The 21833-nt window shown below is 47.5% G+C and overlaps 7 protein-coding genes and 4 long non-coding RNA genes across 13 annotated transcripts; 4 read left to right on the top strand and 7 right to left on the bottom strand.

The window, feature by feature from the left end:
* The first annotated feature begins 38 nt into the window (after nucleotides 1-38).
* On the top strand, nucleotides 39-1635 carry LOC136183346 (uncharacterized). Its single transcript, XM_065969949.1, has one exon. The coding sequence runs from the start codon at nucleotides 108-110 to the stop codon at nucleotides 1611-1613; it is 1506 nt and encodes a 501-aa protein (XP_065826021.1). The 5' UTR covers nucleotides 39-107; the 3' UTR covers nucleotides 1614-1635.
* Nucleotides 1435-3501, bottom strand: LOC136183345 (uncharacterized). Its single transcript, XM_065969948.1, has 2 exons — nucleotides 1603-3501; nucleotides 1435-1544 (listed from the first exon to the last, which is right to left on the bottom strand). Exon 1 carries the CDS (start codon nucleotides 3423-3425, stop codon nucleotides 1623-1625), a length of 1803 nt encoding a protein of 600 aa, XP_065826020.1. The 5' UTR covers nucleotides 3426-3501; the 3' UTR covers nucleotides 1435-1544; nucleotides 1603-1622.
* Nucleotides 3502-3561: 60 nt separating this feature from the next.
* LOC136200252 (uncharacterized) lies at nucleotides 3562-4223 on the top strand. The gene is made up of 5 exons (XR_010673323.1): nucleotides 3562-3614; nucleotides 3672-3734; nucleotides 3797-3839; nucleotides 3892-3943; nucleotides 3994-4223. It is a non-coding gene; the product is annotated as an uncharacterized lncRNA (long non-coding RNA).
* LOC136200249 (uncharacterized) lies at nucleotides 3967-6321 on the bottom strand. Its single transcript, XM_065990603.1, has 3 exons — nucleotides 5676-6321; nucleotides 5468-5615; nucleotides 3967-5415 (listed from the first exon to the last, which is right to left on the bottom strand). The coding sequence occupies exons 1-3, from the start codon at nucleotides 5689-5691 to the stop codon at nucleotides 4134-4136; spliced, it is 1446 nt and encodes a 481-aa protein (XP_065846675.1). The 5' UTR covers nucleotides 5692-6321; the 3' UTR covers nucleotides 3967-4133.
* A 90-nt stretch (nucleotides 6322-6411) lies between these two features.
* Nucleotides 6412-8685, bottom strand: LOC136200248 (uncharacterized). 2 transcript variants are annotated; one of them, XM_065990601.1, is made up of 7 exons: nucleotides 8515-8685; nucleotides 8156-8222; nucleotides 7766-8095; nucleotides 7411-7704; nucleotides 7094-7357; nucleotides 6676-7040; nucleotides 6412-6612 (listed from the first exon to the last, which is right to left on the bottom strand). In XM_065990601.1, exons 1-7 carry the CDS (start codon nucleotides 8668-8670, stop codon nucleotides 6538-6540), a joined length of 1551 nt encoding a protein of 516 aa, XP_065846673.1. In that variant the 5' UTR covers nucleotides 8671-8685; the 3' UTR covers nucleotides 6412-6537. The 2 variants fall into 2 exon arrangements, with proteins under 2 accessions (XP_065846673.1, XP_065846674.1); XM_065990602.1 differs by having other exon boundaries at nucleotides 6676-7037.
* Nucleotides 8686-8759: 74 nt separating this feature from the next.
* On the top strand, nucleotides 8760-11239 carry LOC136200250 (immunoglobulin superfamily DCC subclass member 3-like). Of its 2 annotated transcripts, XR_010673321.1 has the most exons (6): nucleotides 8760-8941; nucleotides 8992-9279; nucleotides 9345-9881; nucleotides 9936-10220; nucleotides 10281-10786; nucleotides 10837-11239. XR_010673321.1 is itself a non-coding variant. In XM_065990604.1 (5 exons), the coding sequence occupies exons 1-5, from the start codon at nucleotides 8881-8883 to the stop codon at nucleotides 10283-10285; spliced, it is 1176 nt and encodes a 391-aa protein (XP_065846676.1). In that variant the 5' UTR covers nucleotides 8760-8880; the 3' UTR covers nucleotides 10286-10840. The 2 variants fall into 2 exon arrangements, 1 of the variants encoding a protein (XP_065846676.1); XM_065990604.1 differs by having other exon boundaries at nucleotides 10281-10840.
* LOC136200251 (uncharacterized) lies at nucleotides 10346-11642 on the bottom strand. Its single transcript, XR_010673322.1, has 3 exons — nucleotides 11503-11642; nucleotides 11364-11449; nucleotides 10346-11298 (listed from the first exon to the last, which is right to left on the bottom strand). It is a non-coding gene; the product is annotated as an uncharacterized lncRNA (long non-coding RNA).
* A 291-nt stretch (nucleotides 11643-11933) lies between these two features.
* Nucleotides 11934-12261, top strand: LOC136200046 (uncharacterized). The gene is made up of 3 exons (XR_010673283.1): nucleotides 11934-11964; nucleotides 12017-12068; nucleotides 12119-12261. It is a non-coding gene; the product is annotated as an uncharacterized lncRNA (long non-coding RNA).
* Nucleotides 12092-14444, bottom strand: LOC136200045 (uncharacterized). The gene is made up of 4 exons (XM_065990369.1): nucleotides 14366-14444; nucleotides 13927-14302; nucleotides 13714-13861; nucleotides 12092-13653 (listed from the first exon to the last, which is right to left on the bottom strand). The coding sequence occupies exons 2-4, from the start codon at nucleotides 13955-13957 to the stop codon at nucleotides 12432-12434; spliced, it is 1401 nt and encodes a 466-aa protein (XP_065846441.1). The 5' UTR covers nucleotides 13958-14302; nucleotides 14366-14444; the 3' UTR covers nucleotides 12092-12431.
* A 90-nt stretch (nucleotides 14445-14534) lies between these two features.
* On the bottom strand, nucleotides 14535-16860 carry LOC136200075 (uncharacterized). The gene is made up of 7 exons (XM_065990399.1): nucleotides 16725-16860; nucleotides 16358-16421; nucleotides 15957-16304; nucleotides 15611-15901; nucleotides 15276-15551; nucleotides 14872-15227; nucleotides 14535-14802 (listed from the first exon to the last, which is right to left on the bottom strand). The coding sequence occupies exons 1-7, from the start codon at nucleotides 16746-16748 to the stop codon at nucleotides 14713-14715; spliced, it is 1449 nt and encodes a 482-aa protein (XP_065846471.1). The 5' UTR covers nucleotides 16749-16860; the 3' UTR covers nucleotides 14535-14712.
* A 1512-nt stretch (nucleotides 16861-18372) lies between these two features.
* LOC136184111 (uncharacterized) lies at nucleotides 18373-20086 on the bottom strand. Its single transcript, XR_010669302.1, has 2 exons — nucleotides 18889-20086; nucleotides 18373-18829 (listed from the first exon to the last, which is right to left on the bottom strand). It is a non-coding gene; the product is annotated as an uncharacterized lncRNA (long non-coding RNA).
* Nucleotides 20087-21833: the final 1747 nt, after the last annotated feature.

Here is a 21833-nt window from a genome sequence, read left to right as displayed (position 1 = left end):
GTCCCGGATCTCTTGAATGCAAATGGCCACGCAATAGATCATATTCATGTGACGTCAGGAGGTCATGTGATGCGCGTCTCGAGCACTTTTGGGTGGCAAGGTCTAACATGGTCAAAAGCTGTTGCGCGATAGGTTGCGCGAACCGCTTTGTGCGAGGATCTTCGATAAGCTTTTACCGGTTTCCTCCCGAGGGTACAGAGAGCCGGGAACGGTGGATAGCAGCGATTCGACGAAAAGATTGGCGCCCTAACGAATTTTCCTACGTATGCTCGTCTCACTTTGTCTCGGGAAAAAGGTCACGCGATCCCAAGTCGCCAGATTACGTCCCTTCCATATTCTCGTTCCTGTCGAGCCCTGACAAGAGGGCGAAACAGTCGCAATTGGTTTATTATTCTCGTCATTCAATGAAGCATAGTACCCGCGTTAAAAACGAAGTTTTCTTGAAAGAAAAACAAGCACGAAAGGCGGAAGAAGCGCGAAAAAAGCGAGAGGAGAGAATTGACGGTGCCAGAGAGGCTGCTGTAAAGGCCGCCGAAGAGGCTTCGTCCGCAGCTCGTACTCTACTTCAATTAGGGGGAACGGTAGAGGCTATTACGCCTGACTGTGACACGCGTGCTTGCCAAACCGATATAGGTGGTGCGGACGCGAAGGAATGTGGTAAACTTCAAACACAACTGCACACTATGCGAGAGTCTTCCATCTCAGAATTTTCCGAAGAGCGTTTGCATGGAGACGATGGACGAGTAAAATTTTACACCGGGTTGCCGTCCTTCGGTCATCTTCAAGCAGTGTACAGATTGGTTGTGGGAGGGGTTGATGATGCCGATTCTTCGGTCGTGCCAATGTTTCATCAATTTGTAGCTGTTTTATGCAAGTTGAGGCTTAATTTAATGGATCAAGATTTGGCTTACCGACTAAACGTCAGTCAACCGACGTTTTCCCGGTATTTCACCAAATGGATTGACATCATGTACATACGACTGAAACCACTCGTTCAATGGCCGACAAGAGACGCTGTACGCAAGACAATGCCGCTCGAATTTCGACGTCACTTTTCCCGGTGTGTAGCAGTAATTGATTGCTTTGAGGTTTTTACGGAACGAGCTTCTGACCTAAAGGCAAAGGCGCAGTCATACTCTAATTACAAGCATCATCAAACCGTGAAATTTTTGATTGCCCTGTGTCCCTCTGGCGCCATTTCATTTATCTCTCAAGGATGGGGCGGTAGAACGTCTGATAAACATCTTACTGAAAATTGTGGCATTTTGTCTAACCTCTTGCATGGTGACATGATTATGGCTGATCGTGGATTTAACATTTCACAAGCAGTAGCTTCATACGGAGCAACGCTGAAAACTCCTCCTTTTACTAAGAGACGCAATCAATTACCAAAGGAAGAAGTCGACTTTGCCAGGCAGCTTTCTCGAGTGAGAATACATGTGGAAAGAATCATATCATTGCTCCGACGAAAGTACACCCTCCTCTCTTCTACAGTACCAATTAGACTTATAAAGAAGTGTTCGGACGATTCTGGAATGACAACCCTAGACAAAATTGCTGTAATAGGTAGTGCTTTATGCAATTGCTGTGACTCTATTGTACCTAGTCATTGATTGAACGATTTATTTCTTCTTTTCAGCACTTCTATTTTTTCTACACTCAGGACAGAGCCATTTACCTTTCGGAACTTTAGTGATCCGGAGGCATTCCGTGTGGAACCACTGAATAATGCAGTTGCTGTTGTCGCAACCAATCATTTCTCTTCCGTCCTCTTCTTCTCTTCTGCAGAAGCACCACGTTGGACGCCCAGTCTCGTTCTTTGGAACGCATTGCGCTGTCTGCCTGGTGTAATATTTTGCAAGTAACTCCGGTAAAATGCCACATCGATAAAAAAGTTTAACTTTCAGTAGCTCCCTCGAGAGAAAATCGTTGTCAATGACAACCCTTTCCACAAAGAAACAACTCGGTGTCCAAACAACGAAATCGCAATATTCTGACGAAGACAGCAGCATTTGCAATTGGATTTGATAATAGTAGGCGTGATCTCTTGCAAGAGCAAAAAGACCATCACTTCCCTTCAGGCAGAAGTCCGGCTGGCGAGCAGCTTCAGTTAATGATTGCTCCTTGCATCGAACAGGACATTTCACCTCTACCACTCCTTCACCGCAGCAGTCGCAGCATACTAAGCTGTCGGGTGTAGCGCCAAGTTGAGGAAATTGAGGTCGAACAATAAGTCCGCATGGTTTCAACCTCAAATTGCGATGTTCGCGTTTCCGCACCTTTTCGTACGCTTGAAGAGCCGTTGCTTCCTTGCTAGAACCCCACGAGGTGGCTTCACTAAAGAATTTGTAGCTCTCAGGATAGCAAATACGCTTGATCAATGAAATTGATGGCCTGCCACTTTCCGAGTCTGTGCGCGCCGCAGCCTTGAAATTCGACGCAGTAACACGGCCAGCGCGATGACGAAACCATAGACGACTCCTAGCTTGTCCTTTGGTCTGTTCTTCGATTGTTCTCGATTGAGATTCGGAAACAACGATTTTGCTAAAAACATCTTCGCTCGCTTCCAAAATCTCGGAATAAGAAAGGGTAGCTAATGAATCGTCATATAAATCTGTCAGGATCATGGGCTGATCCGTTTCGAGAAAAGCATCCCAATAGTTTGGCTGCAGCGAAAGTATGACTGACTTGCCTTGCCCGCACTTCGACAAGTTTTCGTAGAAGCTTTCTAATTCGTCGTTCGTCGGAGCGGAACAGGCCACTGCCTTAGTCCTTGGCGCAGTTGCGCTGCTGCTGCTGCTGCTTCCTGCATCAGCGCTACTCGCAGAGAGATTCATCTTCTTCTTCGGAGGGACAAAATCGATTTCGGCTGTTGGAGCGAAGGGAGCCGCTTTTCCAGATAGATCAGCCCACCGACATGGTACTGACGTACACGACGCATTATTTGCCCTTTCTGCTGTATAAATGGCAGCAAATAGCAGAGCCGCCACATGCGAGCACGCTTCACCCAATCCTGCCATGCACGTGCAGTGGGCACATAAGACGGTTCCATTCTCTTCGGCTCCCACCCAAGTGCGTAAATACGGAGCGTTAACTGCTTGAGAATGTCCAACCTTACCGAGGACGACGTATTTTGATGGCTTCGCTACACGAACGTCTGTTACCCACCCAGCCGTGAAAAACTTGTACCCGTCAAGACTTTTGTACGCCTTCAGCGATTCTTTCGTGTACAGGCTTGGGGTGTTGATAAGATAGTTGTAGACGTCAGGAAATTCGATGGAAGGCCAAGCGTCACTCGTTGCAGCTGAATCTATCACGTACGGATCGTCAACGTCGGGACCGATGATGGCGAGTTTCTCCAAGTAGCGACTCTTAGCTTCGTCTTCGAGAGCGAAAAAGTAGGAGGAAAAGCGTTGCGAAGACATGGCAGTAAGCGAATAAGCCGCTGCTAGCGCGTGCGAGTGAACAGCGCATGCCACCCAAACCCCCAAGACTTTTTTGCCACCCATGCGCACGTCCCTGTGACGTCATGAATATGAGCTCATGCAATACAGTCTACACGCTACCGACCCACAAGAAGCCGAGGACGAAGAATAATTAGGTGTCTGACAGACGTACGTCCAAGGTTCGCTGCGAAGTGACTCTACTGTATAGTAATTGTGGAAGTCCAGCGATAAAGCCCCGGCCTGGCGGGCAGTTCCAGTGGAAGTAGGAGTCCCAGTGCTAGGACTCAGGTAGGTACATTCTGGAGCCTTCAATCGATCGATCGAATGATTCCCGTACGTACGCACATTAGGCTGGGGAAGAAATAACTTGCATTTTCAGTTTGAAAACAACAGGTCGAATAATGAATTGACATTGGGGGAAAAATTTAGAATTAGCTTATGCCAGGACCTACTTTCCAGTCGGTGAAAACATATATGCTGGGTGAAATATCAACAAGGTGAGCGAATACCATTTATTTGCTCATAATACAGCTGCTAGATCTACTAGATGTACTAGAAACGGAGCAGTTAAACATAAGACAAACACGCACAGTCACAGGTGCAAAGAACAGACAAATTTGACGAACAAAGCAAACGACATCATAAATCCTAGCAGCTCAGATTCATTCGACTATTTCCTCCACCTTGTTACGCTTTTTCTTCAGTTTCTTCTTCATTCTCTTCTGATGGAAAATCGCAACGATTTACAAAGAAGACGATTAGTTTGACAACGCCTTCGTTTCCTCTAAGATTGATTTTCACTTCGTCCTTGAGAAGAAATGTCCCTGTAACTGTCCAGTAGCGCTCGCGGCCTTTGCCACTCAGATTAAGGTCCCATCCGACAACGATCTTTTCGGGATCAAAAAAATAGAGCGGAGTTTTGGTGTTGTGATCTTTAGGGCAGCCGTCAACGGTGACACTTTGAATTTCTCGTTTGATTTGTTCTGACACATGTAGGCCAGGGTTTTCAGGATGGAAGCCGCATCGGACCCAACTTCCGTACTCTTTTGCTTCCGGTTGGTCCGAGGACCCAACCATAGAAAGAAATTTGCTGCGACGTCGTACCTCCCTGAGGGATTCGGAAATTTCTTCATACTCTTTCAAAAGGTCGTTGCGCTTCGACGCCCCGGCGTCTGTCGCCAAAGCGTGCTTGAATCTGGTAAATTCGTTCAGATACGCTTGAATCTGTTTTCGAACGGCGAGAGTCAGCGGCGATTTCAGCCTTTGTTCCAATTCGAGAACGTGGTGGGATATTTCCTTCACGTGCTGAAACCCCAACGGATCGAGAGGAACTTGAGCCCGAAGCCCCAAATTCAGGAAGGCGTAGTGCCTAAGAATCGCCACAAGCGGAGCCCCTTTGTCATTCGAAGAGAAATAATCGAGAGCTTTGTTGACGTCTTCGAGCGTCGAAACGGATGACTTGTAAGTTCCTTCGACACCGTACATGGTGTAGCTCACCGATATAGAGCGATTGATCTTTTTTGATTCGTCACTTGCGTCCGTTTCGTTCTCCGCACTCGCGGCATTGTAACTGGCTTTTAGGCTTGCCTTCACCTTTGACATTTCTTCACTGCTAGAAGCGCTGCAACGATAATACGCGCGAAAGGACGATCCTCGTTTCATCCCGGCGACGAAGTAATCGCCATAGCGATTGCGAAACTCCGTCGCGTTGTTTTGCTCCAACAGCGACTTGGCCTCCTCTTTCAGATCCAAAACGCTCAACATTTCGTACGAATCGGACTTCACCGTTTTCTTACGAATAGCGGTTACGGTGTTTTCAGACACTTTGACGTGGTTAGATATCTCTGCTGACAAACTCGAACTGAAGCATCCCAGTCCGAATGAAAGGCTGGTCGAGACGCTTATTTCTTTTTCAATGTCCTGCGCCGACTCGACAAAAGAGAACGTTTCTTCGGAACTTTGCGATGAGCTAGTTTAGAACGCAATGGATTACTTAATTAGCTAATATTCTCGTGCTGTACCTTGAAACTTTTTCTGCTTTGCTTTCTGCCATTTTAAAAGGCGACGGTTTTACTTCGCCGGTGAGAACGTCAAATCCAAAGCCTAATTCCATGCCGGGAAACCAATGCACATCGGGCAAAGTCAGCGGAATATCAGACTTGTTGACTTCTAAATGAAATGCAATCGATCAAGGCTGTGTTCGTAAGCAACTCTAGTGTTCTAGTGTACCTGTGCTCGATTCCATCGTTTCAGTTTGCGTGGAGTAGTGGAGTAGTCCTGTGACGGTTGAAGATCGGCGTGGCTCGTGTTTGATTCACTGAAGCTTTCGAAGCCTGGCTACCGTTTATATACAGAGAGATCGCCACGCCTATGAATGGGTGCTTTGTTTATGCGGCAATTCGCCGGAGACGACGGCGGTCGATTTTCCCGTTGTACATTGTTCTCAAGGTCAGAGCGGAAAAATTTCCTAGGAATAGTAGTACGTAGTCTTAATTAAGAAAATGGAGGACGAGCACGAATTTGTTATTTTTTCTTTTGGCAGAGTGCGTCTCCCTCTCCCTCTTTCCTCCGCTGGAGTGAGCATGCAGCTTCGCTAGCCAGTCGTGTACCTGACCTCCTAGACAAATTAGAGGAAAATCGGTTGTTTGACCCCGGAAAGTCAAACGCCGTATTTCCGGAAGACGTTCTGCCTATGCTCTAGGCGTTGTAACTCATTAGACAGGAGCTAGACGCGGTGTAGAACCTGGCCGGAGCCTCCTTCTAACCTCTTTCGCTCGCCGCTCGCTCGATCCCTAGCAGCCATTTTTCCAAGATACTTCGTCGGTGAGAATGTCAAATCCAAGGCCTAATTCCATGTTCCTTCGGAGGCTAAAAAGAATTCGAGGGAGGACTGTCCCATGATCCCAGCGCGAGTCGTGCTAACGCGCGACCCCGACAGTCGACACACGGGAAATACAGACGCACGTAGAGACGGCCCGGCCCATGAAGACACAGAAAAGCGACAGCTGACAACAGAGCAAACAAACAAACAACGAGACAATCAAAAGACGAAAGCAAGCAGCAGCTGACATCGAATTAGGTCCCGCTTTCTTCACACCAAGCTTTCCTTTCCTCCTTTCTTCTCCATCTCTTCCTCCACACTGCTTTTACCGTTTTTTTCCTGAGCCTGAAGTGACCCCAATTACTACAGTATTTGCTCGTGCAGACGTCCTGCTGCAGGCAAACTTACCTCACGATGGCTGTTTGCTGTTGACGACGCGCATTGCACCTCATTGACCGCGTTCATGTTGTCAGCCTCGGCGGTGTCCTTATCCAGAACTTCCTGTACGCACCTGTTGGTCTCTTTGCAGACAGTCAGAATTTCTTCCAACTTCTGGCGCGGAACTTGCACCAAAGACTGTGATTGATCCGAGTCCTTCCTTTTGTGCTGAGCTTCGGTCAGTACTTCAGATTGTGTAGGCTGACATTTGAAAGAGATGACACCGAGGAAACGGCGGCCCCCACAGAAGAAGAATAATATCATTCCACCGGCGATGATTGTCAAAGTTCCCAGGATTCCAGTTATAATTTCAACGTGCTTTCTTATTCTCCCTGCTAGAGTCAAACGGTACTGTCTAAGATAAAACAAGTACGACAATTTGTTTAACCTTTTAGCACGCACACGGGAATGGAATGGCTGTAATAGCCAGGTCCCGCCGGATTACGGAACCGAATCTTGCAGTGTCCACCGCCAGACGTTGCATGTATGAAGACGTGGGTTGAATGATAGGGAGTGATGAACTGACGGAATGAGCAATTAACCTCGATCTCAGAAACGCTGCTTCGAGGCTCATCCCACACGAATTCCATCGGCTGCTTCGAGCAGTTGCTGCTGGAGGCTATACGGAAATGTACCGGAGCGTCTGGCCGACCTACAAAAATTAAGTCAGGACAGATTATAGGGGAGCACTTATGAAGTATATACCTTTCACAATAACACGCACCCAAGAGCTGTTCTCAGCCGTTCTCGTATTGCCATACCCAATAGGACGACATTCATACCAGCCTTCGTCAGCGGTCGTGATGTTGTAGATTGACAGCGTCAAGCTAAAGGAATCGACGATGCTTGACACGTTCTTCCGCAACGAATTCAAGTGCCACCAATGGACAAACATGGAGCCAATGGCGGTTGGAGGAAGATGATTTGCGAGCGGGCAGCGGATGGTCACGTTGTTTCTGAGAAAGCCTGTGACTTCTGATTGGGATGAAAGAAGTTGAACTAAAATATTTAGGAATTAGTTTAGAACGGCGACTTCAGAATCGGGAAGAACTTGACTTACCGTACTGCTTTGGCTGCACGGCTCTGCTAATCGCTGAAATATCGCCTTTATTCTCCCCATTCAACTGACATTGAAACGAAGGAAGGGGATTTGGTGGAGCATCAGAATGTACGCGTATTCTAAGCGTTAGGGTCGACAGGCAGCTTGAATTGCCCGAGTTGGTCGTTGTGGTGTTAGACAAGATGATACCGTTGTACGCCTTTGCTTCGTTCAGTTGCCTCCACTTAATTGAGCAAGGAGAGAACTTAGACCGGGTGGCGCACTTGATCGTAGTAACGATCACATTGGATGAGGCGTAAAATGGCTCGTCTGCAGTTATAAACATACGAACTATATTCAAAAAGTAGAGTTAGCGGGAGAGTTCACGTGCAACTGGTTGACCCAAAATACCCTTCGCCTCCGCAGCGCAAGCGATGAATGCTAGCCAGATCACGTGAATCGCCGTCATTCGTATAAACTGCAGAAAAAGAAGTCAGTAGCCCTTCTAGCTTAAGCATTTGCCATAGATAAGAGCAGCAATAACTATGCGCGCAGTTTTAAAGGAAACGGTATTCTTGTCTGTTGGGGTACTTCCTGGTTCGATCGTAACGTAACGGCGTAACACCTTGCTATGTATGGCTTGCAGTCACCTTGTATAGTTATAATACCGTTGTTCATGCAAGTTGTAGCGTCCTGTGACATACAAGTAAGGTGCAACTACGAGTTGTTGCACTATGGCTCATGCTAGTCATTCATTTCAAGTTCCTTACCTCACAAAGACGGTTCTTCATACCAATTGTGGGCAGTTGACGATGCCCACTATAACTCAACGTTGTAGCACACAGAACCAGAATCTTGAGCGTTCGTTGAGTTGAGACGCAGCCGTCAAGTACAGTATGCGCAAGCGCGGCGCCGTGTGTGGCCATTCGCTGTTTAGGGTGGCGGGTGCGTATTTGTATATGATAAAATTTCCTGTCGTAATGTCAACTACCGGAGGCCGTACATATGCAGCAACAAAGGAAGTGACTCTTCCCATCTAACCTTTAAAATCAATGTAGCCCCGCTAAAATTGTATTCTATAACAGTACATATTAGACTAATTCAATCTTGAACGTGGGAGATGCGATCACCAGACAATGCTCCTCTTTGCAAACAGCCGCCTTCTTCTTTCCCTTCTGTTCCTCTGCCTAAGTCTTAGTAAGTCGTTTCGACGGTAAGAGCTCTGCATGAGCGTAACTTTCACTTAGGCGCTACAGGCAGCTTGAGCGTACGCGTTATCGCTAGTCCATCGTCACTAGACGAGAACGAGTCATTCTCCTTGTCCTGCTTTGTTCATTCAATTCGTGGACAAAAAGTGGCTATAGCGTGGACGAAAGACGGTGAACCGGTGAAAATTGACGGGCAACGCGTCGCTCAAACGAGACCGGAATTCGTTTACGTGCGCGACGCGCGATCAAGCGACAGCGGGACGTACAAGTGCGCAGCAACCGCCGGTTCAACGACGAAATTCGGAGCTGTACAAGTTACAGTTAGAGGTACTAAGCACACTACTGCAGGCGTTTGAGAAGAAGGGTAATGTTTTTCCGGCTTTACCCTCAAGGTATCGCTACTATACGTTCTGTTACCGCCCACATGAGCGCAATAGTGGGCGACCTTGCACGACTAGAATGCGAAGGAAAAAACCTCCGTGACGTTGCTTGGTATCACAAATGGGCTTCCATTGGAAAAAGCTCAAAATACCAAATTGTAAGTACGAATTTCCGGAGTATGCTGATTATTGCCGATGTGAAACTTACCGATTCCGGGTTGTATCAATGTCGCAGTGGCTTCTCTGCTACGGCAACCGTGCAGCTGACAGTAAAGATGCCAGTTCTTCCCAGAATTACGCTACATCCTCGTGACATTTCTTCTGCCAAAGGAACTCGTGTTGAACTCTTCTGCCGGGCTATTGGCCACCCACCAGTGAAGATTTATTGGGTGAAAAAGCACGGCCAGAGAGAACTTTACATTCCGAACAACGGCTCTCTAACGTTTTCAGCTGTGTCAGACAGAAACACAGGCATCTATCAGTGCATTGCAGAGAATGGTCGAGGCAGCGCGCGATCAGCATATGCTACTGTTACCGTGGAAAACACAGGTATTGGCTGATCGACTATCAGGTCTTGGCGTAAACCATATGATACATTTGCAGTAAAAGAAGTAGCCGAAGTTACGGTCAGAAGCACTGCTAAGAAATCTAGTTCGGTCGTACTCACGTGCGATTTTGGCACATCTCGTCAAAACGGAGTTACCCGTTGGTATAAAGACGGAAAACTTCTAACAATTGACAACACAAAATACGCTTTGCCCTATTACTCCGGTGGCGCTGCACTTTTAATTCAGGACGTCAGATGCACAGATGACGGCACATATAACTGCTCTTTCTTCATAGGCCATAGGCTCGACAGATTTTGCAAAAGAAGATTGGTAGTAGAAGGTACATAATGATGCTACGGCATTTCTGTCAAACAACTACAACTGACTGATTTGTTTTCAGTTTAGGTCTTCCGGAGCCGCCAAGTAGCGTCAACGTTGAAGTTGACTGCCACAATGGCCCGGGAGGATTGAACGTCACGTGGCTCCCAAGTCCTTGCTCCAGGTCAAGTATCTTTTCTGGCTATAGGGTGACGACAACTGTCCTTAGTACACATTCTTCTTCTGTGGTTGGAAAACAAATTATCACCGAGGCAGGGGTGACATCAGTTGGCGTCTACGTTGCCCTCAGCTCACTAGTTTCTTGTTCTAATTGCGACTTGGCCTACGGAATAGAAGTGAGGGCTATCAACGCATTTGGTGATCAAAGCAAATTTGTAAAACCCAGCCGTGCTTTTAGCAGAGGCACAGGTACGGTACTAACTAACCACAGTCTAGAAGACCTGACGGGAAAAGGATATCTGAATTTCAGGGAGAAATTGCAATGAATGGAATGCGTCTAACGCAATCCTCTTATCTGCTCCTGACCTGCAGATCTGGATGATTGATCAAAAGTGCTCGTGTGCTAAGGTAGAAATCGTTTTCAAAGAGCGCACTGAAAGAACGGTTCTTTCTTCTAGTCACCCCAGGTTTTGAACATCAGTCAGCATGTCATTGCCTTCGCTGACCGCTTTGTTTACGATACTTACAAGAATCTCACCGGAATTGAAGTACAATTGACATCAGAAATTGCTTCAGCCGATAACGTCGCTCTAAGCTACTTCGCCTACCGTGCTCAATTTACCGGTTACACGTTTATTGAAGCAATCGATGTGGTGTCAATAGTCACTCAATCAATTCATTCATACCGTCAACGAGAAGAAGATTTCACAGTTTCAGAAAGATGTCAGGTTGTGTTTGCTGATTGCCGCGTGTTGTTTCTTGAACAAAGTCGCAACCCAACGTGTGACATAAAGAAATCGTGCTCCGTTCCATCTTCACTGGAACGAATACGAAAATGGTGTACGTAAATAAAGAGACTGAATTAGGAAAACCCCTCTGCAGGATTTAGCCGTGTCGATAATCAGCGAATCATCGACTACCTGTAGGCATATATCTATGCTGTAGGGGACACTATTCAAAATGGCGGAGGAAGGCGTTCGCTCACCTGTAGGCGATCCTTTTGATCAGCGCGCTTCCCTGCGTCGTCGACTGAACCGTCGACTGGACCGTCGACTGGACCTTCTTCATGTTCTGTAGACGAGATAGGCTGAAGGCTGGAAAGGCGTGTGCTGGATTTATCCTACGAGGATCTGTAGGACGGGTGATGGCGGCGTTCGACCTTCAATCACAGAGAGGAAGATAGCAAGGGCCGATGTCGACGAGGGCTACTCGCCTCCGATGGCTCCACGGGAGAGAAGCAGGGAGAGAGGCTCGTACTCCGCTGTCCCGGATCTCTTGAATGCAAATGGCCATGCAATACAGTCTACACGCTACCGACCCACAAGAAGCCGAGGACGAAGAATAATTAGGTGTCTGACAGACGTACGTCCAAGGTTCGCTGCGAAGTGACTCTACTGTATAGTAATTGTGGAAGTCCAGCGATAAAGCCCCGGCCTGGCGGGCAGTTCCAGTGGAAGTAGGAGTCCCAGTGCTAGGACTCAGGTAGGTACATTCTGGAGCCTTCAATCGATCGATCGAATGATTCCCGTACGTACGCACATTAGGCTGGGAAGAAATAACTTGCATTTTCAGTTTGAAAACAACAGGTCGAATAATGAATTGACATTGGGGGAAAAATTTAGAATTAGCTTATGCCAGGACCTACTTTCCAGTCGGTGAAAACATATATGCTGGGTGAAATATCAACAAGGTGAGCGAATACCATTTATTTGCTCATAATACAGCTGCTAGATCTACTAGATGTACTAGAAACGGAGCAGTTAAACATAAGACAAACACGCACAGTCACAGGTGCAAAGAACAGACAAATTTGACGAACAAAGCAAACGACATCATAAATCCTAGCAGCTCAGATTCATTCGACTATTTCCTCCACCTTGTTACGCTTCTTCTTCAGTTTCTTCTTCATTCTCTTCTGATGGAAAATCGCAACGATTTACAAAGAAGACGATTAGTTTGACAACGCCTTCGTTTCCTCTGAGATTGATTTTCACTTCGTCCTTGAGAAGAAATGTCCCTGTAACTGTCCAGTAGCGCTCGCGGCCTTTGCCACTCAGATTAAGGTCCCATCCGACAACGATCTTTTCGGGATCAACAGAAGCCAAAGGTTGCATATTCTCGCGCTACTGCGGCTGTACCCGCATCCATGCACAACGGAGGATCCTAGTCTTTGCTCGTCGTTTCGCCATAAACACTTTTCGGGATCAAAAAAATAGAGCGGAGTTTTGGTGTTGTGATCTTTAGGGCAGCCGTCAACGGTGACACTTTGAATTTCTCGTTTAATTTGTTCTGACACATGTAGGCCAGGGTTTTCAGGATGGAAACCGCATCGGACCCAACTTCCGTACTCTTTTGCTTCCGGTTGGTCCGAGGACCCAACCATAGAAAGAAATTTGCTGCGACGTCGTACCTCCCTGAGGGATTCGGAGATTTCTTCATACTCTTTCAAAAGGTCGTTGCGCTTCGACGCCCCGGCGTCTGTCGCCAAAGCGTGCCTAAATCTGGTAAATTCGTTCAGATACGCTTGAATCTGTTTCCGAACGGCGAGAGTCAGCGGCGATTTCAGCCTTTGTTCCAATTCGAGAACGTGGTGGGATATTTCCTTCACGTGCTGAAACCCCAACGGATCGAGAGGAACTTGAGCCCGAAGCCCCAAATTCAGGAAGGCGTAGTGCCTAAGAATTGCCACAAGCGGAGCCCCTTTGTCATTCGAAGAGAAATAATCGAGAGCTTTGTTGACGTCTTCGAGCGTCGAAACGGATGATTTGTACGTTCCTTCGACACCGTACATGGTGTAGCTCACCGATACGCAGCGATTGATCTTTTTTGATTCATCACTTACGTCCGTTTCGTTCTCCGCACTCGCCGCCATGTAACTGGCTTTTAGGCTTGCCTTCAACTTCGACATTTCTTCACTGCTAGAAGCGCTGCAACGATAATAGGCGCGAAAGGACGATCCTCGTTTCATCCCGGCGACGAAGTAATCGCCATAGCGATTGCGAAACTCTATCATATCGTTTTGCTCCAACAGCGACTTGGCCTCCTCTTTCAGATCCAAAACGTCCAACATTTCGTACGAATCGGACTTCACCGTTTTCTTACGAATAGCGGTTACGGTGTTCTGAGACACTTTTACGTGGTCAGATATCTCGGATGACAAACTCGAACTAAAGGATCCCAGTCCGAATGACAGGCTGGTCGAGACGCTCATTTCTTTTTCAATGTCCTGCGCCGACTCGATGAAAGAGAACGTTTCTTCGGAACTTTGCGATGAGCTAGTTTAGAACGCAATGGATTACTTAATTAATTAATTAGCTAATATTTTTGTGCTGTACCTTGAAACTTTTTCTGCTTTGCTTTCTGCCATTTTAAAAGGCGACGGTTTTACTTCGCCGGTGAGAACGTCAAATCCAAAGCCCAATTCCATGCCGGGAAACCAGTGCACATCGGGCAAAGTCAGCGGAATATCAGACTTGTTGACTTCTAAATGAAATGCAATCGATCAAGGCTGTGTTCGTAAGCAACTCTAGTGTTCTAGTGTAGTCTACCTGTGCTCGATTCCATCGTTTCAGTTTGCATGGAGTAGTGGAGTAGTCCTGTGACGGTTGAATATCGGCGTGGCTCGTGTTTGAGTCACTGAAGCTTCCTGGCTAACGTTTATATACAGAGAGATCGCCACGCCCATGAATGGGTGCACAGTTTATGCGGCAATTCGCCGGAGACGGCGGTCGATTTTCCCGTTGTACATTGTTCTCAAGGTCAGAGCGGAAAAATTTCCTAGCAGTCTAAATTGGAGACGAGCAAGAATTTTTTTTTTCTTTTGGCAGAGTGCGTCTCCCTCTTCCTCCCTTTCCTCCACTGGAGTGAACAGCTTCGCTAGCCAGTCGTATTTCCGGAAGACGTTTTGTACGTTCCGCCTATGCTCTAGGCGTTGTAACTCATTAGACAGGAGCTAGTCTAGACGTGTAGAACCCAGATCCTTCTAACCTCTTTCGCTCGCCGCTCGCTCGATCCCTAGCAGCCATTTCCAAGATACTTCGTCGGTGAGAATGTCAAATCCAAGGCCTAATTCCATGTTCCTTCGGAGAGCCAGTCGTGTCCGAGCGCGAGTCGTGCTAACGCGCGACCCCGACAGTCCACACGAGACGCGGCGCGGTTACCTGGTAGGTCTATATGCACGACAACATGAAAACAAGAAAAAAAAGAAGCAAAAGAAAAGAAAAAAAGAAAGCAGCTAAGCGAACATAAACCATACGCACATGAAAGCAGCAGTGGCCAGGAATGTTGTGGCAACTTAATTGTGCCAGCCACCCATGCAGCCATGTCCGTTTCTTTCAAACATCGCTTTCCTGCTTCTCCTCCTTCTCCTTCTCCTTGCCTTTGCAGTAGCCACCGCCGCGCCAAGCCTGCGCCTGGGGTATTTCCTTCAACGGCAATATTTTTTTCACAATACCATTTGCTCAGAACGCATGCATATATATATATATACTCACCTCACGGCTGCTCATCGTTGCTGACGACGCGCCCGATAGCGCATTGCTTGTGTTGTCAGCGCCCCTATCTGATATTTCCCGCACATCGCCTCTGATTTCCCGCATGTCGACTCTGATCTTTTGCACATCGCCGCTGATTTTCTTGCAGATGCCCAGAATTTTATTGGGTTCTTGAACGCCGATCTTCGCTTCAGGTTGCGACTCGGAAATAGACTGACGTCTGCAACCGACGTATCGACGTACGCGCCGTCGGCGGAAAAAGAAGAGAAGTAAGAAGAGAAGTGCGACGAATAACGCAACTGCCACAGCTGGTAGCGCGATCCACAGGATGACATGAACAAACATGGACACGTTTTCTACAACAATACATGAAGCCAATGCCTAACAGGTATGATTTGTTTTACCTTCTAGGATGCAGAAACGAACAGAAACTGTGTGACTTAACTCGCCAATTCCCGCCGGATTGATAAAGCGAATTCGGCATTTGCCGTCGCCTGGCATTGGATTCAGCAAGAAGTGGTTTGGATTGAGAGCCGAATAAGGAATGATGAAGTGCTGCGATGAGCAGTTGAACTCAATTGCCGTGACGTTGCCGCTCGGCTCATCCCAGACAAACTCAATCGTCTGGTTGGAACAACTGCTGTTGGCCTGGCGAAAATTTACAGGAGCACCTGGCGGACCTGCATGTAACAGCTAGCTAGTATAGTACAGAATGAAAGCAGCATGCAATCCTATATACCTTCCACCATGAGCTGCACCCAAGAGCTGTTTTCTGCCGTTTTCGTGTTACCGCGCCCAATGGGATGGCATTGGTACCATCCCCCGTCAGCGTAGGTAACGTTGCGAATCGACAGCGTGAAGCCGAAGGAGTCGACGCTTACGGCCTTCTTCCGTGACAAATCCAAGTGCCACCAGTGAACAAGCATTGCGCCGAATGCCGTTGGAGGAAGATCGTTGGCAAGTGGACATCGTATGGTGGCGTTGTTTCCTAGAAATCCGATGGTTTCTGTAACGGCTGGAACAATTTCAACTAAAACGAAACAGTGCAATTTAGGCACTAAAAGTTTGGAAAAAACGTCACTTACCGTATTGCTTTGGCTGCATTGCGCTACTGATCACCACGTCACGGCTTTCCCCCTTGCTGCTTACTCTTGAGAAGCACTGGAATGAGGGGAGTGAGCCTGGAGGTGTATCAGGATTTATATGAAGCGTAAGAGTAGAATCGCAGCCTGATTGTGTTGTAGTGACTACTAAGGTGACGATCTTTCCCGGCAATTTAAAAGATTCAGAAAGCTTTGTTGAAGTCGCTCCGCTGCCCAGAATTCTCCAATCAATTTCGCACGATGACATGTTGATAGCGGTGCATTTCAACGCCGTAACGATGACATCAGCTGATTTGTCATAGAATGGCTCTTTTTCTTGAGTACGAAACGCTGCGTAAATCTAGCATTATAAGAGTTCTTATGGTGGACTGCAAATTATGTACCATATTTGGCGTTCGCGCAAGTGAGCACCCAAACAGCAATCACGTGAGCCAACCCCCTTAAAAGCTGCAAAAAAAGAGAGGTAAATGGCTGTTTCGGTGCAGGAAATTGCTATGAACGGCGACGCCGTGCGAACGTTGGGCATAGCGCAGTATTTCGTTCGGGGACTTCCGGAAAGTACTTCCTGTTTCTGCGGTTCTCCACCGCCACAGCATATTTAGTTTAGGTTTCTGCGGTTCTCCACCGCCACAGCATATTTAGTTTAGGTTTTAAAGCTCTATTGTGGATCCTATGCAGAGTTGTGTTTTATAAAATGCAGCGAGCGGGGGGAAAACTACGTCTTGTTGCACTGCGCTCATTTAGGCTTACCTTGCTACATGCAAAGGTCTTCATTGTAGCTGCAGTGGGTTTACGCCCATACCCAAACAAAAGAAAAATTTTTGTGCGCCAAGACTGAAGAGCGTCTTTTCGTGCGAGGTCCGCGGTTAGAGTGAGTTGCGACCGGTGAGAGCGATGAGGTAATGAGAACTAACGCATGCGCTCTGCGTGGGAAGGTCCTGAGACTCTTTGGCGCCAATATACACGCATGCACACACAATGTATTCACCTAAAAATGATACACGTATAGTGGCAAGGAGAAAAGACAATTGGCCAGTGTCTCCGCCACGACACCATGCACCAAAAGGATTTACAGCAAAAACCGTGTCGGGCTGCGACGTTTTGCCTAAAGCAAATAAGCGGACTTAGAATAATTAGTGCATGTGGGATGAACCAACATCACCCGACACTAATACAATGCTCTACCTCGCTACTAGTAGCGTTCGCATGCCCTTTCTCTTTCTTTGCCTGATTCACAGTAAGTCGTTCTGACGAACTCGAGAACGATGACTTTATATGCTGCGATATTTTAGATGGTGTAGGCAGTTTGAGCGTCAGCGTCATCGCTAGTCCATCGTCCTTAGACGAGCACGAGACGTTCTCTTTGTCATGCTTTGTTCATTCGAGCTATAGCAGAAAAGTGGCAATTATGTGGACCAAAGACGGGAAACCGTTGAAAATCGACGGGCACAATGTCACTCAATTGAGACCCGAACTTGTTTACGTGAGGAACGCGCGATCGAGCGATAGCGGCACGTACAAATGCGCAGCGACAGTCGATTCTACGACGAGATACGGAACAGCTCGAGTTACAGTTAGAGGTAGGTGCGTTTCTGAAGAGCGTATGGAGAGAATAAGCTGTAGTATTAATTTTCCGGCTTTACCTAAGGCATCGTTACTATCCGTTCCGTTAACGCACACGTGAGCGTAACAGTGGGTCACCGCGCTCGATTAGAATGCGAAGGACAAAACCTGCGTGCGGTTTTGTGGTATAAAAGATGGGTTCCGATTGGAGAGAGTTCGAAGTACCAAATCGCAAACTCGATTTCGCTGAGCGTGCTTATAATTGCGGATGCGAAATTTTCTGATTTCGGATTGTACCAATGTCGTAGTGGTTCCACTGCCACGGCGACAGTGCAGCTGACTGTGAAGATGCCACCTCTTCCCAGAATTACGCTTCATCCTCAAAGCATCGCTCCTGCCAAAGGAAGCCATGCTGAACTTCACTGTCAGGCTATTGGCCAGCCACCGCCGACTATTCATTGGGTGAAAAAGCACGGTCAGAGAGAAGTTCATATCCAGAACAATGGGTCTTTAGAGTTCTCAGCTGTGTCAGATAGACACACAGGAATTTACCAGTGCGTTGCAGAAAATAGTCACGGAAGTGTCCGATCATCGTACGTCACAATTACGGTGGAGGATAAAGATATGGCAGAAGTGAAGGTCAGAAGCTACGGTGAAAATGCGACTTCGGTTATCTTAACATGCGATTTGGGCACATCGAGTCAAAGCGGAATCGGCATTGTGAGGTGGTATAAAGACGGCAAACTTATCAAAGTGGACAATACAAAATACACGTCTCCTTATTACTCCGGAGGCGCTGCACTTCTAATCCAGAAGGTCAAATGTGTAGATGATGGCACGTACAACTGCTCTTTTTTTGTTGACGAAAAACTGAACAGATTTTGCCAAACAAGACTAATAGTAGACGGTACGTGAGGCCAGAACGGCTTCTTTTCTAATCAATCCCAACTTATATGCTTTCAGTTTAGGTCCACCGGTGCCTCCGAGTAGCATTCACGTTGACATAGATTGCCACAAGAGCCCAGGAAAACTGAAAGTGACGTGGCTTCCAAGTCCTTGCTTTAGGTCAAACGTCTTTTCTGGTTACATCGTGACAACAACTGTGCTCAGTAAAAGATATCCTGCAGTGGTCGGAGAACTTGTCACCGAAGTGGGAGCAACATCAGTCGATGCCCACGTTGCCCTTACTTCGCTGGCGTCTTGCTCAAACTGCGATTTGGCCTACGGCGTAGAAGTGAGAGCTAAAAGTATCTCCGGTAATCAAAGCGACTCCGTAAAACCTAGCAGTGCTTCTAGCAGAGGCGAAGGTGCAACTTCGAACACAGTAGTGAACATGCATTCGAATTTTTACCTAGGTAGAAAATGCGACGAAGAGAATGCGTCCAACGCAATCCTTCTATCCACTCCTGCTGCGCATATATGGATGATTGATCAGAAGTGCTCTTGTGCTAAGGTATGAATCACGATCAGAGTGACAGAGCTTTGCTTTGATAACGCTATTTGCTAGTCGCCTCAGGTCTTGAACATCCGTCAACGTGTCGTCGCCTTCGCTGACCGTTTCGTTTACGATGCGCACAAGAATGTTACTGGAACTGAAGTAAATTTTGAGTCAGAAATCGTTTCCGCTGATGACGTAGCTTTGAGCTACTTCGCCTATCGCGCTCGTTTCATCGGTCATACGTTTCGTGAAGCAATCAAAGCCGTGTCGATAATCACCGAATCCTTGCTCTCTCAGCGACGACAACAAAAAGATTCTACTGTGTCAGAAAGATGTCAGGTAGTGTTTGCCGACTGCACCGTATTGTTTCTTGAACAAAGTCGCAACCCAACGTGTGACATAAAGAAATCGTGTTCCGTTCCAGCTTCACTGGAACGAATACGAAAATGGTGTACGTAATTAATCAATTAATCTTTGAAACATTTATCACGTTATTAGTGTGTACTAAAATAGGATCAGGTTGTTGTAGCAAGGTACCAGTGACCCTATAGAGAAGCGGCTAGCGAGATCATCTTGTGGTAAACAGACTACGGTACGGATACGAATTTTGTGATATGGACCTAAAAAAGAGACTTGCCCCGATGACAGTGTAGTTCTTCGTCTGTGATGCGCTTTTGTTCCCTTGCGCTTTCCATTCGTCAATTCAAAAGAACGTCGTCACGTTGCGCACGTAGAGAACGATTGTTCCTTTACGTCGACATCGTGCTAGAGTGTCGCGAGGCCGTTTTCGCCTACGACACAACTACCTACTCGGCTTCCGTCGTCCGACCTCCGCCTGTCGACCGTCGCGAGCCCCGTCGCGACGAGATCTTTGGGAAGAAAAGTGTCTTTTGTTCCGTTTGCGATGTCCCGGATAAGACATGGCTACGCTCGATGGCCCGCTCGATACTCCGCTCGATGGCTCGATAGGCCTAGCCACGCGGCCACGGCGACGTGATGGCTCGATAGCCACGGCGACGTGATTGGGGAGGAATCGAAGGGACGCCGAGCACCATTTGGAGGATTTATGAAGCCGTCACGGTGAGGCTCTGCAGCCATAGATATGCTGCAGCGAGCGATTGCCATCAACGGCGTCTGTATCCGCTCAGGCCCTGCTATCGAAGGGAAGTGCGCGCGCAAACAATGAAGTTGGCCCCCCACCTCACAGTACCAGTCACTAATTAGATAATTGGTTAATTAGGTAATTGGATAGGCCCGCCTTAAAAAACGTGACCAACCAAACGATGGACACGCGCCATGTATGGAATGCTGACGAGCACGCTGAACGTGGCTGTTCATGCTGGAATTGCATCATCGTTCATATCGCCATGGCTCAAGCAGTACTCGCCGCTCCCGCTCCGCTTTCTTACGTTCAACTCGTGCGAAAGGTCGGCCGCAGGTGCACGTGTGGGACGTCTTCACTTGCCGCAGTAAACCGTGTTACCGACACCAATCGATGGCCGCGTCGACGTCGTACACCTTGTCGGGAAGATCGCCGCCCCAAGTATCCGGAAGGAAAGGCCTGGCGTTGTCCAAGAAAAGCATGCCGAAAAGAGTATTCACTACGAGAGGTGCAATATAAGTAGTGTATTTGCAGAAGTATTTACAATAACGCACACTGCTAGGGATCTTTTTTCGCGGGCTCTCGCCTCAGTCTGGAGCAGATCATCCGACTGATGTATGTCTGGTCAAGGAAGATTCCGGTTGGCGACGCAGCGAAGGACGTGGAAATTCAGGATAAGACGGCCATCGACTGGTACAATTTCTTCCGGGATGTCTGCGCCGAATACTTCATTCAACACCCTCAAGTGAGTCGACAAAGCATACGGCGACGTACATAGTGAATTCGTATTTATTGGAGAATTTATTACCTTAGCAAATTGGCGGCGTTGGTGTTGAAGTTGAAATTGACGAGTCGCATTTTGGAAGACGAAAGTACAATCGGGGAGCGTGGCGCGACGGACACTGGGTTTTCGGCGGGGTCGAACGAGGAACAGGTCGTTCATTCATGGTGGAAGTTGAGAGACGCAATGCAGACACTCTGAAACCCCTTATCCGACGTTTCATCAAACCGGGGAGCATCATTTTCAGCGACATGTGGAGGGCATACATTGGCTTAGATCAGATGCCAGGGTTCAACTACCAGCACCGAGTAGTGAACCACAGCAGGAACTTCGTTGATCCGGTGACTGGTGTCAAAATTCAAAACATCAAATCTACGTGGTCGCAGGTCAAAAGAATGATGCGTCAGGAGCGAAGTTGCTTCACCCGGGCCCCACTCTTCGAAACGTACCTCCAAGAGTTTATGTGGCGCAAGCAGTTCGACACTGCGCAGGTCAATGCTTTCTGGTCGCTCCTCGAACACATCCGTGAACAGTATGTTTTTTGAATGTAAAGGTGTTGTGATTGTTTGTGACATTGTATTCTAATGTTTTTGCATGATTGGCAGTATGGGAATAAAATGTGGGGCAGGGTTGGGGAGGGGGACGGACAGGGGAAGACAGTGAAATGAAGGCAAAGTGGGAAGTAAGCAAGGGCGGGGAAGGTAGGAAAGTTTGTCTGCATGTTTGTGTTAATCGAACCTAAAAATTCCAAAAAAAGGCCCCTGCATGATTGTGTGCATGATTGTGTGCATTTTTGTATGCATGTTTATGTGTATGTTTGTTTCTTTGTACACCAAAGTTATCATGTAGCCATACCTAAAATTTAAAAATATTTGCGTGTCTGATTTGTGCCGGTGTTGATCGTGTCTGTCTGTTCGACTGTCTGTCATTCCCCTTCTTTGTGCTTTGTGCGTGTCGCGTCTGTATCAATGTCTT

The sequence above is a fragment of the Oscarella lobularis genome, chromosome 2, assembly GCF_947507565.1.
Source record: "Oscarella lobularis chromosome 2, ooOscLobu1.1, whole genome shotgun sequence".
Lineage (NCBI taxonomy): Eukaryota > Metazoa > Porifera > Homoscleromorpha > Homosclerophorida > Oscarellidae > Oscarella > Oscarella lobularis.
This window is presented reverse-complemented; position numbering and strand designations above follow the sequence as displayed.